General features: G+C 39.0%; 1 protein-coding gene across 1 annotated transcript; it reads left to right on the forward strand.

Annotated features, from left to right (window-relative positions):
• Positions 1 to 1,180: 1,180 nt before the first annotated feature.
• On the forward strand, positions 1,181 to 5,760 carry PCDHB15 (protocadherin beta 15). The gene has a single exon (XM_017532207.2). It carries the CDS (start codon positions 1,993 to 1,995, stop codon positions 4,354 to 4,356), a length of 2,364 nt encoding a protein of 787 aa, XP_017387696.1. The 5' UTR covers positions 1,181 to 1,992; the 3' UTR covers positions 4,357 to 5,760.
• The last annotated feature ends 10,510 nt before the right edge of the window (positions 5,761 to 16,270 follow it).

The raw sequence follows: 16,270 nt of genomic DNA on the forward strand, positions 1-16,270 counted from the left end.
TTTCTAGTCCCTTCCAAGTTTGCTTTTTCCCTTTGGTTTTTGGAGACAAATGTGTGCTGTTTAATAAATTTCCCTCTAATTAAGACAGCTAAGTGAGGTTTTTGTTGTCAAAAGCATGTTTAGATATTCTTACATTTGTTGGCAAGTTAGACCTTTCTTACTATTGTGTTTTTATTGTGGCTTTTCATATTAATATAATAATTTGGGATCAAGGGGGTTGTAAAATATAAGTAGTCTATAAGGGACATGCGCTAGCTTTTGATAGAATATATAATTTTGAAAAGAAATGAAGGATCTTTCCAATGGTACAGTCTTTGAAGTGTTTCATAGAAAGTCTTAGAAAATGTTACTATATAAGAGTTTTAAATATCATGTCATAATAACATTAGTGTAAAAAAACCTTGACAGTGAAAAATGTGTGCCTAAAAGAGACATAATCCTTTCTTTAGGGTCTTCATAATCTTGTTGTTATGTTCTTTCTTTTTATTATATAATATATCCCTTGCTTATGGATAGCTAGGTTATTTTGCCACTTAATGAAATGACATTTGAGGTCATTCTGAGTTATTTCAAATTACCATTTAAAGGGTATAGGAAACAGCTACCTTATGGACATGCTGTCTTTGTTTATCCATCTTATATATTGAACTTGGATCTCAGCAGAAGAGAGGACTTCTATAGTAGGAGAAGAATCTGTCAGAATTTTTAATTAATTGTGATTTATTAATGAATCCATTTAACAAATATTTATTCAGCACCTACTATGTGCCAGGGATTAGTTTAGATATTGGGGATGCAGCAGTGAACAAAATAAAGTTCTAACACTTGGGGTTGAAACAGAAAGGAAACATTAAAATAAGTACATCTATACTATGTCAGATGATAATAAATACAAGAGAGAAAAGGCAGGGCCGGGTACGGTGACTCATGCTGATAATCCCAGCACTTTGGGAGGCTGATGTGGGAGCATTGCTTGAACTCAGAAATTTGAGACCAACCTAGGCAACATAACAAGACCTCATCTTTACAAATAATTAAAACATTGGCCAGGCATGGTGGTGCACAACTGTGGTCCCAGCTACAGCTGCTGAGGTGGGAGGATCTCTTGAGCCTGGGCAGTCAAGGTTGCAATGAGCAGTGATTGTGCCACTGCACTCCTGCCTGGGCAACAGAGCAAGACCCCATCTCAAAGGAAGAAAAAAAAGAAAGGAAGGAAAAGCAAAGTAAGAGATATAGGCAGTGCCCTCATGTGTATTTTTCCAGTTTAAAATTTCATAAAATCATAACCCTCTGACTTTATGTAGAAAGGATATCACACTGGGATGAACTTGTAGCTTTTTCCTTAATGTAATTTAACCGATGGGAGCACAATTCTGGTACATAAGCTGTCTAGAATTTGAAAGAAATCAAAGAATCCGTTCTTTTTTTGCTGAGAAATTTTTAAGAAATTACGTGGCTATGTGTTATTATTTTTACAAGATGACTGATCACTATTGTCTTCTTTTACTTCTTATTTTCTCTCAGAGTACCCTACCCAGACTACAGGCTCTGGAGGGTGGGGACCATGTCTGGGTTGTTTACTGATGCATTTCATAATTTGGCACATAGAGAGCAATAATACTCCTTTGAATGAAGAAATGAATAATTATAATTGCGTAATATGTGATTGCGTCATTTCTTCCCAATATCCAAACTTCTAATAGAATACAGATCAATTGCAGCAATTTGTTTCTAAGTAAAGACAACGCATGGTGGCGCTGCAGGCTAAGGCTTCAAAAAAAGGAAAAGCTAAAAAAGCCCACGAAATACTACGAGCTACTTCAGACCTCTTTCAGCCTAAGAGCAGAGCACGGACCAGTGTCACCAGAGAATGCTATTGCCCTGCGTGTCCGGAAGGTTATCAACGGACAGATCGATCACTGCCTCTGTCCCATCGCTTCCTGAAGTAGCTCTGACCCCGGTTCCTTGAAAGGGGCGTGTTCAGAAGTAAAGATGGAGCCTGCAGGGGAGCGCTTTCCTGAACAAAGGCAAGTCCTGATTCTCCTTCTTTTACTGGAATTGGCTCTGGCAGGCTGGGAACCCCGTCGCTATTCTGTGATGGAGGAAACAGAGAGAGGTACTTTTGTGGCCAACCTGGCCAATGACCTAGGGCTGGGAGTCGGGGAGTTAGCAGCGCGAGGAGCCCGGGTAGTTTCTGAGGATAACGAACAAGGCTTGCAGCTTGATTTGCCGACCGGGCAGTTGATATTAAATGAGAAGCTGGACCGGGAGGAGCTGTGTGGCCCCACCGAGCCCTGTATAATGCATTTCCAAGTGTTACTGAAAAAGCCTTTAGAAGTGTTTCGAGCTGAACTACTAGTGAGAGACATAAACGATCATTCTCCTGAGTTTCCTGAAAGAGAAATGACCCTGAAAATTCCAGAAATTAGCTCCCCTGGGACTGTGTTTCCTCTGAAAAAAGCTTGGGACTTGGACGTGGGCAGCAACAACGTTCAAAACTACAGTATTTCTCCCAACTCTCATTTCCATGTTTCCACTCGCATCCGAGGGGATGACAGGAAATACCCAGAGCTGGTACTGGACACAGAACTGGATCGCGAGGAGCAGGCCGAGCTCAGATTAACCCTGACAGCGCTGGACGGTGGCTCTCCACCCCGATCTGGCACCGCCCAGATCCTCATCTTGGTCTTGGACGCCAATGACAATGCCCCGGTGTTTGCGCAGGCGCTCTACGAGGTGCAAGTCCCAGAGAACAGCCCCATAGGCTCCCTAGTTGTCAAGGTCTCTGCTAGGGATTTAGACACTGGGACAAACGGAGAGATATCATACTCCCTTTTTTACAGCTCTCAGGCGATAAGCAAACCTTTTGAGCTAAGCAGCATCTCAGGAGAAATTCGGCTAATTAAAAAACTAGATTTTGAGACAACGTCCTCATATGACCTAGATATTGAGGCATCTGATGGCGGGGGACTTTCTGGAAAATGCTCTGTCTCTGTTAAGGTGCTGGATGTTAACGATAACTCCCCAGAACTAAGTATTTCATCACTTACCAGTCCTATTCCCGAGAATTCTCCAGAGACAGAAGTGGCCCTGTTTAGGATTCGAGACCGAGACTCTGGGGAAAATGGAAAAATGACTTGCTCAATTCAGGATGATGTTCCTTTTGAGCTGAAACCTTCTGTTGAGAATTTCTACAGACTGGTAACAGCAGGAGCGCTGGACAGAGAGACAAGAGCCGAGTACAACATCACCATCACCGTCACTGACTTGGGGACTCCAAGGCTGAAAACCGAGCACAGCATAACCTTGCGGGTCTCCGACGTCAATGACAACGCCCCCGCCTTCACACAAACCTCCTACACCCTCTTCGTCCGCGAGAACAACAGCCCCGCCCTGCACATCGGCAGCGTCAGCGCCACAGACAGAGACTCAGGCACCAACGCCCAGGTCACCTACTCGCTGCTGCCGCCCCAGGACCCGCACCTGCCCCTGGCCTCCCTGGTCTCCATCAACGCGGACAACGGACACCTGTTCGCCCTCCGGTCGCTGGACTACGAGGCCCTGCAGGCGTTCGAGTTCCGCGTGGGCGCCACAGACCGCGGCTCCCCGGCGCTGAGCAGCGAGGCGCTGGTGCGCGTGCTGGTGCTGGACGCCAACGACAACTCGCCCTTCGTGCTGTACCCGCTGCAGAACGGCTCCGCGCCCTGCACTGAGCTGGTGCCCCGGGCGGCCGAGCCGGGCTACCTGGTGACCAAGGTGGTGGCGGTGGACGGCGACTCGGGCCAGAACGCCTGGCTGTCGTTCCAGCTGCTCAAGGCCACGGAGCCCGGGCTGTTCGGCGTGTGGGCGCACAATGGCGAGGTGCGCACCGCCAGGCTGCTGAGCGAGCGCGACGCGGCCAAGCACAGGCTGGTGGTGCTGGTCAAGGACAATGGCGAGCCCCCGCGCTCGGCCACCGCCACGCTGCACGTGCTCCTGGTGGACGGCTTCTCCCAGCCCTACCTGCCGCTCCCGGAGGCCGCCCCGGCCCAGGCCCAGGCCGACTCGCTCACCGTCTACCTGGTGGTGGCGTTGGCCTCGGTGTCGTCGCTCTTCCTGTTCTCGGTGCTCCTGTTCGTGGCGGTGCGGCTGTGCAGGAGGAGCAGGGCGGCCTCGGTGGGTCGCTGCTCGGTGCCCGAGGGCCCCTTTCCAGGGCACCTGGTGGACGTGAGCGGCACCGGGACCCTGTCCCAGAGCTACCAGTACGAGGTGTGTCTGGCGGGAGCTTCTGGGACCAATGAGTTCAAGTTTCTGAAGCCAATATTACCCAATATTCTGAGCCAGGAGTGTAGGAGGAAATCAGAATTTCTGGAGTAATGTAATATCTGAAGCTTTAAAATTAATTTTGTTTTCCTCACTTTTCAGTTTGTTTTTGTAATCTTTAATTCCACTTTTTAAAAAATTTTCTACTATTGTCCTTAGTAATGTTACTCATTTCGTTGGCCTCGTTGTTATATAGTTTTCAAATTAATGTATTATTATAAATATTTTATATCAGGAAATTTCATATTTCTGAATAAATTTATAGTATCTATTCCTGAAGGGTAATACGAAAGTTAACCCAACCTAGTAAACATAACTTTAATTTTGAAAGTACCTTTCACACTATATGATACTACATAAGAATGTATGATTTTTGTAGTCGTATTTCATTTTTAAAGTTTTTTTTTTAGTTTTTCCTATTTACACAGCTCTGACTTTTTGATAAAAGTTTGGGGTGGAATCATTTCACATTTATCTATGTGTAGTTTTTCCAAGCTTCCTACGTGGAGTTTTGTTTGTTCACTAAGAATATGGATAATTTTAAGCTACGCTTTTCAAGATCACACTTGTAAGCATTAGACTTTCATTCTAAAACACATATGTCATCTCATAAAAATATATCTACATAATGTATTCTTTCTCATGTAAATTAACATAGAAAAGACTAATGGGTTCTTCCTTATCTCTGTCTATTGATCCTATTAAGAGTGCTGGACAGGTTTTTTAATACCCAGATTTACTGTGTTTAAGGTGTTTCTATAAAGCCAATAGACACTAGGACCAAGTAATGCATCTCCTACAATTTCCTGTTGTCACAGCAGGAAAATCTTAACAGAGTTCCAAATTCTGGGCTTAAGGGAGTTTCTGATGGTACAGTATGCCAACATCTATTTGTCTTTGGATTGTGACATTGTTCTGATTGATAAGGAATTTGAAAGAAAATACATTGTAGAATTAACATTAGTTAACCAAACAAAATTTATTTAAAGATATGTTGGTGAAGGAGCTGAATTATTTGAGGAAAAAACATTTGCTCTCTTGTTTGGACTCTTCTCTCACCAGGAGTTTCTGAACTTTGCAGATAGTCTAGAATGGTATTGCATGCAAAATAATGACCACCAAGATATTCACACCCTAATGCCTGAAACCTATGAATATGTTATACTGCAAAGAAATTAAGGTTTAAATAGATTTAAGGTTGCCAGTTAGCTAAATTTAAAATGGGGAGACTCTCCTAGATAACCTGAGTGGGTCTATTTCAATCAGTAGAAAGGCCAGAAAAGCAGAGTTAAGTCTTCCCTGAGATGAAAAAGAAATTTCGCTTCTGGACAGCAGCTTCAGCTTATGACCCAGAATTCCAGCCTGCCCCTCCCAACTGCCTGCTGTACAGATTTGGATTTGTCTAGCCACCATCCACAACTGAATATGTCATTTTCTTGCAATAAATCAATTACTATACATCTCCTGCTGCCTGTTTCTCTGGCTGAACTCTGACAAAGACAGATTTTAAAACCTGGAAGTGAGTTGCTACTGTAACAAACACCTAAAATGTGCAGGCAACTTCTGAATTGGACAGAGTAGGCAGAGGCTGGAAGAACTTTGAGAGGCATGACAGGAAAGGCCTCGCTTGCTTTGGATAGACTGTTAGTAGAAACATGGTGTTAACAACTCTGCTAGTGAGGACTCAGAAGGAAGTGAGGAGCATGGTAGAGAAATACGTTGCCTTAGAGAACACCTACATCTCTTTAAATAGATTGTAGGTAGAAATGTGGATGTTGGCCGGGTACAGTGGCTCACACCTGTAATCCCAGCATTTTGGGAGTCCGGGGTGGGTGGATCACGAGGTCAGGAGATCGAGACCATCATAACCAACATGGCGAAACCTTGTCTCTACTAAAAACACAAAAATTAGCTGGGTATGATGGCACGTGCCTGTAATCCCAGCTGCTTGGGAGACTGAGGCAGGAGAATTGCTTGAACCCAGGAGACAGAGGTTGCAGTGAGCTTAGATCATGCCACTGCACTCAGCCTGGTGTCAGAGCTAGATTCCGTCTCAGAAAAAAGGAAGGAAGGAAGGAAGGAAGGAAGGAAGGAAGGAAGGTAGGTAGGTGAGAGGGAGGGAGGGAGGGAATGAAGGAGAGAGAGAGAGAAAGAAAGAAAGAAAAAGAAAGAAAGAAGAAAGAAAGAAGGAAAGAAAAATAAAGAAATAAAAGGGAGGTAGGGAGGGAAGGAAGGAAAGGAAAGAAAGAAAGAAGAAAGAAAGAAAGAAAGATAAAGAAGGAAAGAAAGAAAAGAAAAGAAAGAGAAAGAAAAAAAGAAAGAAAAGAAANAAAGAGAAAGAAAAAAAGAAAGAAAAGAAAGAAAGAAAGAAAGAAAGAAAAAGAAAGAAAGAAAGAAAGAAAGAAAGAAAGAAAGAAAGAAAGAAAGAAAGAAAAAGAAAGAAAGAAAGAAAGAAAGAAAGAAAGAAAGAAAGAAAGAAAGAAAGAAAGAAAGAAAAAGAAAGAAAGAAAGAAAGAAGAATGTTAAAGTCTCTGCTGGTGAGGGTGCAGAAATGAGGAAAATATTATCGGAAATGGAAGAAAAGGGAATCCTTTTATATGGTGAGAGAAAACTTAGCTGAATTGTGTCCTGTAGTTATGTAGCAAGAGCTTGTAAGCAATGAACTTGGAGATTTAGCTGAGGAGATTTTCAGGCAAAGGGTTGAATGTACAGCCTTTTTCTTTCTTGCTGCTTATAGTAAAATGTGAGCAGGAAAAGAATGAGAGGAATTAGATGAGAAGCAAAAAGGAGCCAGGACCTGATGATTCAGACTGCAAAAGATGTTAAAATCAAGAGATTCACTGCCAAGGATGCATGTTCTGGAGAGAAAGCCACAGGCATACCAGGGCAACCTTTTACTACTGCTTTGAAAGAATCAGTGCAGTCAATCACACAGAAGACTCTATGAAGAGACTAGACACATGTTTTTATGTGTGAAGCCAAAAACCCTCCTGTGATAAGTCCTAATTTGGGCTCTCAAACAACAGAGGATTAGTCCCAAGCCTTGAAAGCAGGGGTTTTCCTGGATGTATTGCCACATTCCTTGGTGCAGGTGATTTTTATTTTTACTTTTACTTTTTTACACAGTTGTCTGACTAGGTTCCAAGTTGTCTACTTAAGATGTGTGAGACAGTCGTCAGAGAAGGAGTGAGGTAGGAGACCAGCATGACTTATTTCCCTGTCAGAACAGAATGAAATGAAGAACTCGGCAGGAACCAGCAGGTGATGCACAGCTGAAGGGAAAAAACCCGCAGGAACTAGCAGGTGGTGCTGAAGGCAACCTCTAATTGCCCTCACTGCTCATTAGCATAAGAGACTCCCACCAGCCCCATGACAATTTACAAATGTCATAGCAAGCCAGAAGTTACTGCCTTTTACCAGGCAATGACCTAGAAGTTATTGCCCCCTTTTCTAGAAAGTTCTGAATAACCAAATCCTCAATTTGCATTAACTCACCCCTTAATTTGCATGTAAGTGAAAGTTGGTGTAAGTGAGTGTAAATACAGTTGACAACAACCCATAAGCTACTACCGCTAACTCTGGATGAACTGCAAAAGGGTTAGCCCTGCTCAGCAAGGAGCAGTCCCTTTCAATAAAAGATCGCTGTCTAACACCACCTGCTTGCCCTTGAATTCTTTTATGTATGAAGCCAAAAACCCTCCTGAAATAAGCCCTAATTTGGAGCCTTGCCTGTCTTGCATCAGTTGTATTGTTTTCCCTGGGGTATTATCAAGGGACAGTACTCTGAATTACTGCAATTAAAATTATAGTATCATTTAGTCATCTCACAATTGGCAAACATATGCAAATAACTGAATTTTCAAAGAAATATTCCTGGCTAATAGCATCTCTCAAAGTTGAGTTTTGGAGAACAGAATGAGAAAGTGAACTGATAAATGTCAGGTGCATTTTAAATCTGCATTAACAGTATCCTGAGCAAGATGACTAAGACGTTTATGCAGCAATCCAGAATACCCTGTCTCCATCACAGGCAGGAAAGTAGCAAGGCTAAAAATTTTACTTAGTAAAATTGACTAAATATGGATTCTGAAAATCTTCATAAGCAGATCAGCAATCCAAATGTTTTTGTGGATTATGGCTATTGTAAGGGGAAGTACTAGTTCTCCTCTATGTCACACATAGCACCTAGAACAATTTTGAACATGAGTGACAAGTCGTCATTTCTTAGTGAATAAAATAGTTAAGGACAGTGAAAATAAGTTTTTTAGAAACTAGCAGGATAGAGACTCATCAACATAAACAGAGCCATTCATTTTACCTATTTTCTCTCTCAGACTTTAGAGACTTTCTTTGAGATTTCTATAAATCTCAACTTGCCTTTTATGATGTTAATCTAGGGCCATTGACCTTCTTACTTTATTTCCCTTCCTTGCTTTTATTTTCTTCCTAAACGGCAGTTGAATATATAGGTAGTTGTGGTCAAATGATAGCATTCACAAGGTGAAAGATACCTTATTCCAGCAATTGGAAAGTGGAAAATAATTTGAATTTCTTCCACAAATGAATTTAAATGAAGGCAATAATTTTCTGAGAAACCCATTAGCTATATTTTTGGTATTGTAAACATAAGCTTCAGTGTCCTCTAAACAACTAAACCTTTAAAACCAATACTGAAAAGAGCAACACGGAACTTCTAGTTCTAGTTTGATTACTGTAAACATGGAAATTATGTATCATTTTAGACAATTTAGTTAATACAGCTATTTAAATGTGTATAAAATTATCCCTTTTTGGCTGACGGCTGAATTTTTAGAAAAGGTTTTATTAAAAGTTGAAAGGTTGGCTGTGCTAGCAGAGGTCTCTCTGGATATTATGAGGTCATAATGGAGTGTTATGAGTTATCTTTGGGATAATCCTCTGAGGGTTTCCTAATCTCATGCAAACACTGTAATGATGTATTTTCTTCACAAAAGAACAAAGGAGACATAAACATAATGAATTTTTTTTGCTAATCCAATGCCTGTTCCTGTAAAAATGAATTTCTTTCCTGTAAAATCAATAAAATATAGGCACTAAATAGCAAGCTCCTTTCATGTATATTTCCAATCGGTTAAGGGAGAGGCTTGTGTCTTTTTTCCCAAACAAAGCCAAATAACATTCAATGAGAGTTCACTTTGGCGATGTTTAATGAAAATCTAACTCAGATAGAGGCCTCACTGGAATACTCCATGAACAGAAATGTAATCTGAGCAAAACCCTGCAGGCTTTATCCTGGGAAATGTAACAAAAAATAATCAGAATATTGCCTCTAATGCTGGATCGGTAGCCTGGAAATCACCGCAGAAGTTTTTTACCTATGGGATGCTATGAGAACCCTCTTGCGTCATGTGATCTCAAATGTGAATGAGCAGGTCAAGAACTAAGGATATTCAAAAGATTGAAAATGTCCAAATAGGCAATTCTGAAATACCCCAACATTGTTTGGATATTACATTTGACATGAAATAAAAAGGCATATGCAATACTTTGCCCAAGTTCTGTTCCAAGTTCTCTTTCTGACCAGAAATTTTTATCTGACAATTGTTAAAAATCTGATCCATGCCAGGAAAGTCAGACATTCCAAATTCTAGCAGACACAAAGAATGGAGGTTAAAGATATTCCTGAGCATGTTCCTTGAAGGAACCTTGTGTCTCTCAACTAGCCTGTCCCTAAATGTTATGCCTCAAATTATCACTACTGCCATCAACATTCAGAACCATGTTTAAAAAACATATGCTCTTCTGCACTCTTATATTCTGCATTGAAAATGACTGTTAGAAAATAATACTTCATGGTAACAGAAAATGTACTAACCAGAAAGATCTTTCGCCAACTTAATACCTCTGTTAGTCTTAATTCTTTTAATCAACAGAAACTCAATTCAAATTAGCTCTCAAGATAAAAAACAGAATTTTTTGAGAAACTATTGGGGTATATAATGCAATTTAAGATACGATTGGAAATCAAAACTTATTGAAGGGTAAGGCAGTAACAATTACAAACAAAAACTTAAAAGACCATTTTTTCTATCCTGCTGGTTTCATTCCCTTTTACTGCAGACCAGCTTCCTTCACATGAGGAAAAATGCACTTATATTTCAGGAGCCTAAAAGTTATGTTAAAATTATTGTAAGTTTACTCATGCCTTTTCTGGTACCAAGTTTGGAAATACTGGTGTCTAGGAAGCAGGAGGTTTGTGTTTGTTGGTTTAAGAACATGACTGCTCCCATTTGTTTCACGTGAGTTCAGTGGGGTCGAGATATATGCACTCCCTGTAAGAGGAGAGGCAAATGCATATCTGCATGTGTCAGTATTCACCAACACCAATGATTTAAAATTAAGAGTATCTCATTTAATCTTTTTTCCATAATTCTTGTGTTTTATGTGTCTGCAAATATTGAAAAAAATTTTTACTCCACAATTAGTGTAACAAATGGTAGGTCAATGACTTTGAACATCCAGGCATTTTTCTGTGTAATGGTCATAGGTGACAATGGCAACTCAACATTGCTGCTGAATTTCTGTACAGTGCTAAGCTCACTAAAGAAAACTGATGGCCAGTGAGGACAAGGTAGACTATCTGGAATGGTGGCAGTTGAGGTGCTTCCTCTTAAAATGGAAACTAAAATCAGTGAGGCCTGTGACATCTATTTCTTCATCAAAATCTTCCATAGAACATTCATTTTGGCCAGCACAGTAGCCATTAGCATCTTTTTAAGTGGATGTTTTTCTTGCACACCTAGATGCCCCCTTAATAATATGTCATAGGAAGAGATATAACAGCAAAATCACTTAAATACGTGAATTTCTTGTTGAGCTTTCTGTTTCTGACTGTAGTAATCATTATCTGACTGTGGCTTTTGATAACTGTATTGCTTCTGGTTATCGGCATAATCACAAACAAATGAAAAATTCTTGTGAATTCTAGGACTTTCAGAAGTTTGTACCATACTTACAGCCCCCATTATGAATATTAATGGCTGGAGAACAGTAAATACCATTTCCTCTAGGATATTACCATTAGGACCCAGTCTTTAGTAGTCCCTGTGACTTGTGGCAAAGATGGTGATTTTCAAGATAATATTAATTTGTATGCCAAATGAGAGAAGAAAGCTCATTACTACTACTTTTAGATTTGGTCTTTCTCTTGCCTTTTCCAAGTAACATATTTGATTAATTCCTGACAACCTTGTCACATATAGAAATACATGATTTGAAACAGGCCTAGAGATTCCAATGTGTACTACTCCCTTTGTATCTTATTTAACAAATGTCTTATTGGTAAAATCTAGAATTTGAAGGTATCTCTAAAGCATTAATACTTCTGTCTTTCTTAGACTGATCTGGAATACCTTGAGGAGAGCATTACTTCCCATTATCAGCGTAGTCACCAAAATATCAACAAAAATCTATAATAATACATAAATGGTGATGCCTTGAACAATTTTAGAGCACTTTAGCTACAAATACACAAAACCCCGGAGTGGTTTGTATATTTGTGTGTGTGCGTATTTGTGCCTATATGTGTGTATGTCTCTGGTGGGTGGCTTTATTGGACAGTGGCAACAAGGTGCAGAGATAAATATCAGAGTAATCTTGCTTTTCCAAAACTTTTCCACATTAAGATTTTTTTTCTTTAATCTATGAATGTATTTAATAAAGTTAGCATTGGCAACATATTATAGAAGAGATTATATTTTCAAATGAAAGGAAATTATCTCTTGTAAATTGAACAATCCCAACATTATTGGATTTAGAATTTCGTGGCCTTTTTGGCCTTGAAGGAGCAGCCCAGGGTAAGAGCTGTGAAGTAGGTATGGTAACTTTTTCCCCAGTGAGATCAGGAAACAAAGTTGACAATAGGATCTGACAGGATGAGGGTGAGGTTAATGTGACAAATGTGTGCAAGAACAAGGTGGTTCCTGTCTTTACTTAAAATTTCATATTTTCTTTCTCATGGGTGTTTACATTTTAATTTTCAGAGTATTGCAACAAATAGTATTTATCTCCAAGTTTTTGGATAATAACTTAAAATTTGCATCTGAGTTACTTGCTTCACCCTTGTCCCAGTTGTTTGTTGTTTCCCACTTACAAGTTCAAATGAACATCACTGTGGTAGCAATGATGGCCACAGCTGGAATTTGAGCAAAGAAATCTGAAGCAAGTCCTATTCTGAATATGGAGTAGCAGGACCAATGATGGAAGAATACAAAGACATCCAAGCAGATCTCATGAGCTGGAGTCCTGCAGACTGGGAATGGAAAAGCACCTGCATGTTCATGATTGTCCAGTAAAATTGTTTATATGTTTTTCCTCCAGGTGATATGCAGCAATGTGAAAACTATAAGCTACTAGATAACTTCAGTGTGCTAATTTTGTTCAGAATTTGTGCATTTACATTCATGAGCGATGTTGATCTACATTTTTCTACTTGTAATGTCCTTGCCAGGATTAGTTTCAGGGTTCTCCTGGCCTCATTAAATGACTTGGCAATAGTTTCCTCCCCTTCTTTTATGAAAGAGTTTATGTAAGACAGTTATTATTTCTACTTTATGTATTTGATAGAATTTACTGCAGAAGCCAAACATGAATGACATTTTCTTTATGAGAAGATTTTGAATTGCACACTCAATTTCTTAAATAAATATGCTGCAATTCTAATTTTCCGTTTCCTCTTCTGTCAGCTGGCAGCTTCTGTTTTTTAAGCAAATTTGCCTATTTTATCAAAAATGTTGACATTGTCATGAAGCTATTGATAATGTTTCTCACTCATCTTTCAACATATTTAGAATTTGTAGTGAGGCCCCCCTTTCACTATGGCTATTGGTAATTTATGTTTTTCCTCCTTTTGTCTTTATTGGTATTGCTGTCAGTATTTCAATTTTATTAATTTTTAAAACAAACCAAGCATTGGTTTTATTGATTTTCCTATTACTTTCGGTTTTCTTCCTTTTTTCAGAGAAAAAAAGGCTGGAGTACAGTGATGCAATCATAGCTTACTGTGACATCAAACCCCTAGCCTTAAGAGATCCTCCTGAGGCCAGGCACTGTGGCTCACGCCTATAATTCTAGCACTTTGGGAGGCCGAGACAGGTGGATCACCCACGGTCAGGAGTTTGAGACCAGTATCGCCAAAATGGTGAAACCCCATCCCTACTGAAAATACAAAAATTAGCCAGGTGTGGTGTGGGCACCTGTAATCTCTGATACTCAGGGGCCTGAGGCAGGAGAATCACTTAAATCTGGGGAGCAAAGATTGCATTAAGCCGAGATGGTACCATTTCACTCTAGCTTGGGCAAAAGAGCAAAACTCTTTCTCAAAACAAACAAACAAACAAACAAACAAACAAACAAACAAACTGCCTCAGCCTCCTGAATAGCTAGGACTATAGGTGCGTGTCACCACATCCAGCTAATTTTTTTAATTTTTGTAGATACAGTGTCTCACTATGTTGCCTAGGTTAGCTTCAAACTCCTGGGCTTAAGCAATCCTCCCAACCTTCAAAAATGCTGGGATTACAGGTGTAAACTACCTTTTCTAGACTACTTTTTGTTTCTTATTTTATTGATTTCTGCTCTTCTGTTTTTCTTTTATTCTACATACTTTGAGTTTAGTTTTCTTTTCCTAGCCTCTCTGAAAGCTTAGATCGATTCTAAGCCTTTCTTTTCTAACATACATTAAAATATAAAAATATATAAATTAAAGGTATACATTTCTTCCTATATATTACTTAAGTTGTATTTCATGAACTTGGGTATGTTGTTTTTATTGCCATTCACGTTGAACTATTCTTCTTTGATCCATTACTTGACTATAATTGAGTTGCTTAATTTCTAAATATCCAAAGATAACACTTTTGATATCCAAAATAATTATCTTTTGGTCTGGGAGCATACTCTGTATAATTTCAACCCTTTGAGATTTATGAAGTCATTAAAAATTATTCAGCATGTAAGTTACCATAGTGAGTTCTCCCTGTGTACTTGAAAAAAATGTGTAATCTACAGTTGTTAGTTGAGTATTCTACAAATATTAAATCAAGTCACTTGATAATGTTTTTAGATCTTCTTTATTCTTAACATTCTTTTTACATGTTCTGCCAATTACTAGGAGAAAAGTGTTAAATTCTTCACCTGTGATTGTGAATTTTTTTATTTACTTTCAGTTCTATCATGTTTTTAACCTCAGGTACTTTAAAGCTGTTATTACATGCACAATAAATAGCTTCTTGATGAATTGACATTCATTATAAAGTGTCCCTTTTAGTCTCTAGTTACTCTGTCTGATATTAATATAGTTAGCCCACATGTCTTATACTTAAGATTTGCATGATATATTTTTTCATCCTTTTATTTTCAACCTGTCCTTATATTTAAAAAGCATCTTTTTAAAACAACCTAACATTAAATCTTGCATTTTATCTGGTGTTAATATGTTTGCTTTTCAATTAGAGAGTTTATTTCATTTATATGTAATGTGATTATTTATAATATGATTGTCTCTATTGCAATTTTTATTCATACCCTCCGTTTTCATTCCTTTGCTCCTCATTTTCTCTTTTCTTTTGACTTGATTACATATTTTTCATATTCCATTGTATATCCTAAGTTGAGTTTTTAGCTACAACAGTTTCAGGAGTGTTTCTTCTAAGGATGACAATATATGGCCTTTTCTTATCGTGGTCTACCTTCAATTAGTATTATACAACTTAACCTACAATATAAAAAACTTTCAATTATATAATCCCCATTTTTTTGCCATGACATAGATGGATCAGCACAAAACACAGGACATATATTTGAGAATTCATATGGTGAAGAACCTCTATGAATGTAATCAAACTTGACAATCTCTCAAAAAGATCTTGATATCTACTCTGTAGAAAATACTCCAAATTAGAGACAAAGATAATGAGAGTAATAAACGTGAAAAGACCCCTAACAGATTTCAAATCTAAATGTGCACTAGAGAACTCATGCTGCAGGGAAATTATATTAATTCAATGAATGCAAGAAAGTCTTCATTGATCTTTCACTTGTTAAAACACACATGGCATCATACACTGGACGCATATCCTATCAAAGCAAGGAATATAGGGAACCCTTTATGTGTTCTTTGTATTTTAGGAATCATGAAAAATTTCACACTGGAGAATAATACTGCCAATATACATGTAAGCAAGCCTTTGTTCATTCTTCATTTATTGGTGTACATGTAAGAACTCACAGTGGGCTGGGCACAGTGCCTCATGCCTATAATCCCTGGACTTTGGGAGGCCAAGGTGTGTAGATCATCTGAGGTCAGGAGTTCAAGACCAGCCTGACCAATATGGTGACAACCCATCTCTAATAAAAATACAAAAAGTAGCCAGGCATGGTGGTGTGCACCTGTAATCACAGCTACTCAGGACGCTGCGATGGGAGAACTGCTTGAACCCAGGAGGCAGAGGTTGCAGGGAGCAAAGATCATGTCACTGCACTCCAGCCTGGGTGACAGAGTGAGACTCCATTCTCCAAAAAAAAGAACTCACAGTGGAGGAGACATAAGAAATGTGAAAAAGCTTTCCATTTCTTTAATTTCTTAGAAAACGTGAAAACTATCACTGAAGTAAAATCTTACTAACATAAAAATGTGTAAAAACATTCGGTTGCCCCTAATCCTTTAGAGCATATGTGATAACTCATATTGTAATTTACCCTATGGATATAAAAGAATGTAGATAGCCTTTATTTCTTCCACATCTCTTACTGTGCTTGTAAGAACTAACATTGGAGAGAGGATTTATGAATATAGAGAATGAAAAGCCTTCATTTATTCCTCAAACTTTCTGTTTAAATGAGAGTAAACCAAAAAAGAGCCCTATATATGCAAGAAAAATGGCCAAGTATACAGTTTGCCCTTCTCTTTTTTTTTTTTTTTTTTTTTTTT

This window comes from Cebus imitator, unplaced genomic scaffold (assembly GCF_001604975.1).
Source record: "Cebus imitator isolate Cc_AM_T3 unplaced genomic scaffold, Cebus_imitator-1.0 Scaffold76, whole genome shotgun sequence".
In the NCBI taxonomy this organism is placed as follows: domain Eukaryota; kingdom Metazoa; phylum Chordata; class Mammalia; order Primates; family Cebidae; genus Cebus; species Cebus imitator.

Excerpts from the sequence above, each read along its gene's own strand:
- PCDHB15 (XM_017532207.2), top strand. The coding sequence starts at position 1,993 with ATGGAGCCTGCAGGGGAGCGCTTTCCTGAACAAAGGCAAGTCCTGATT.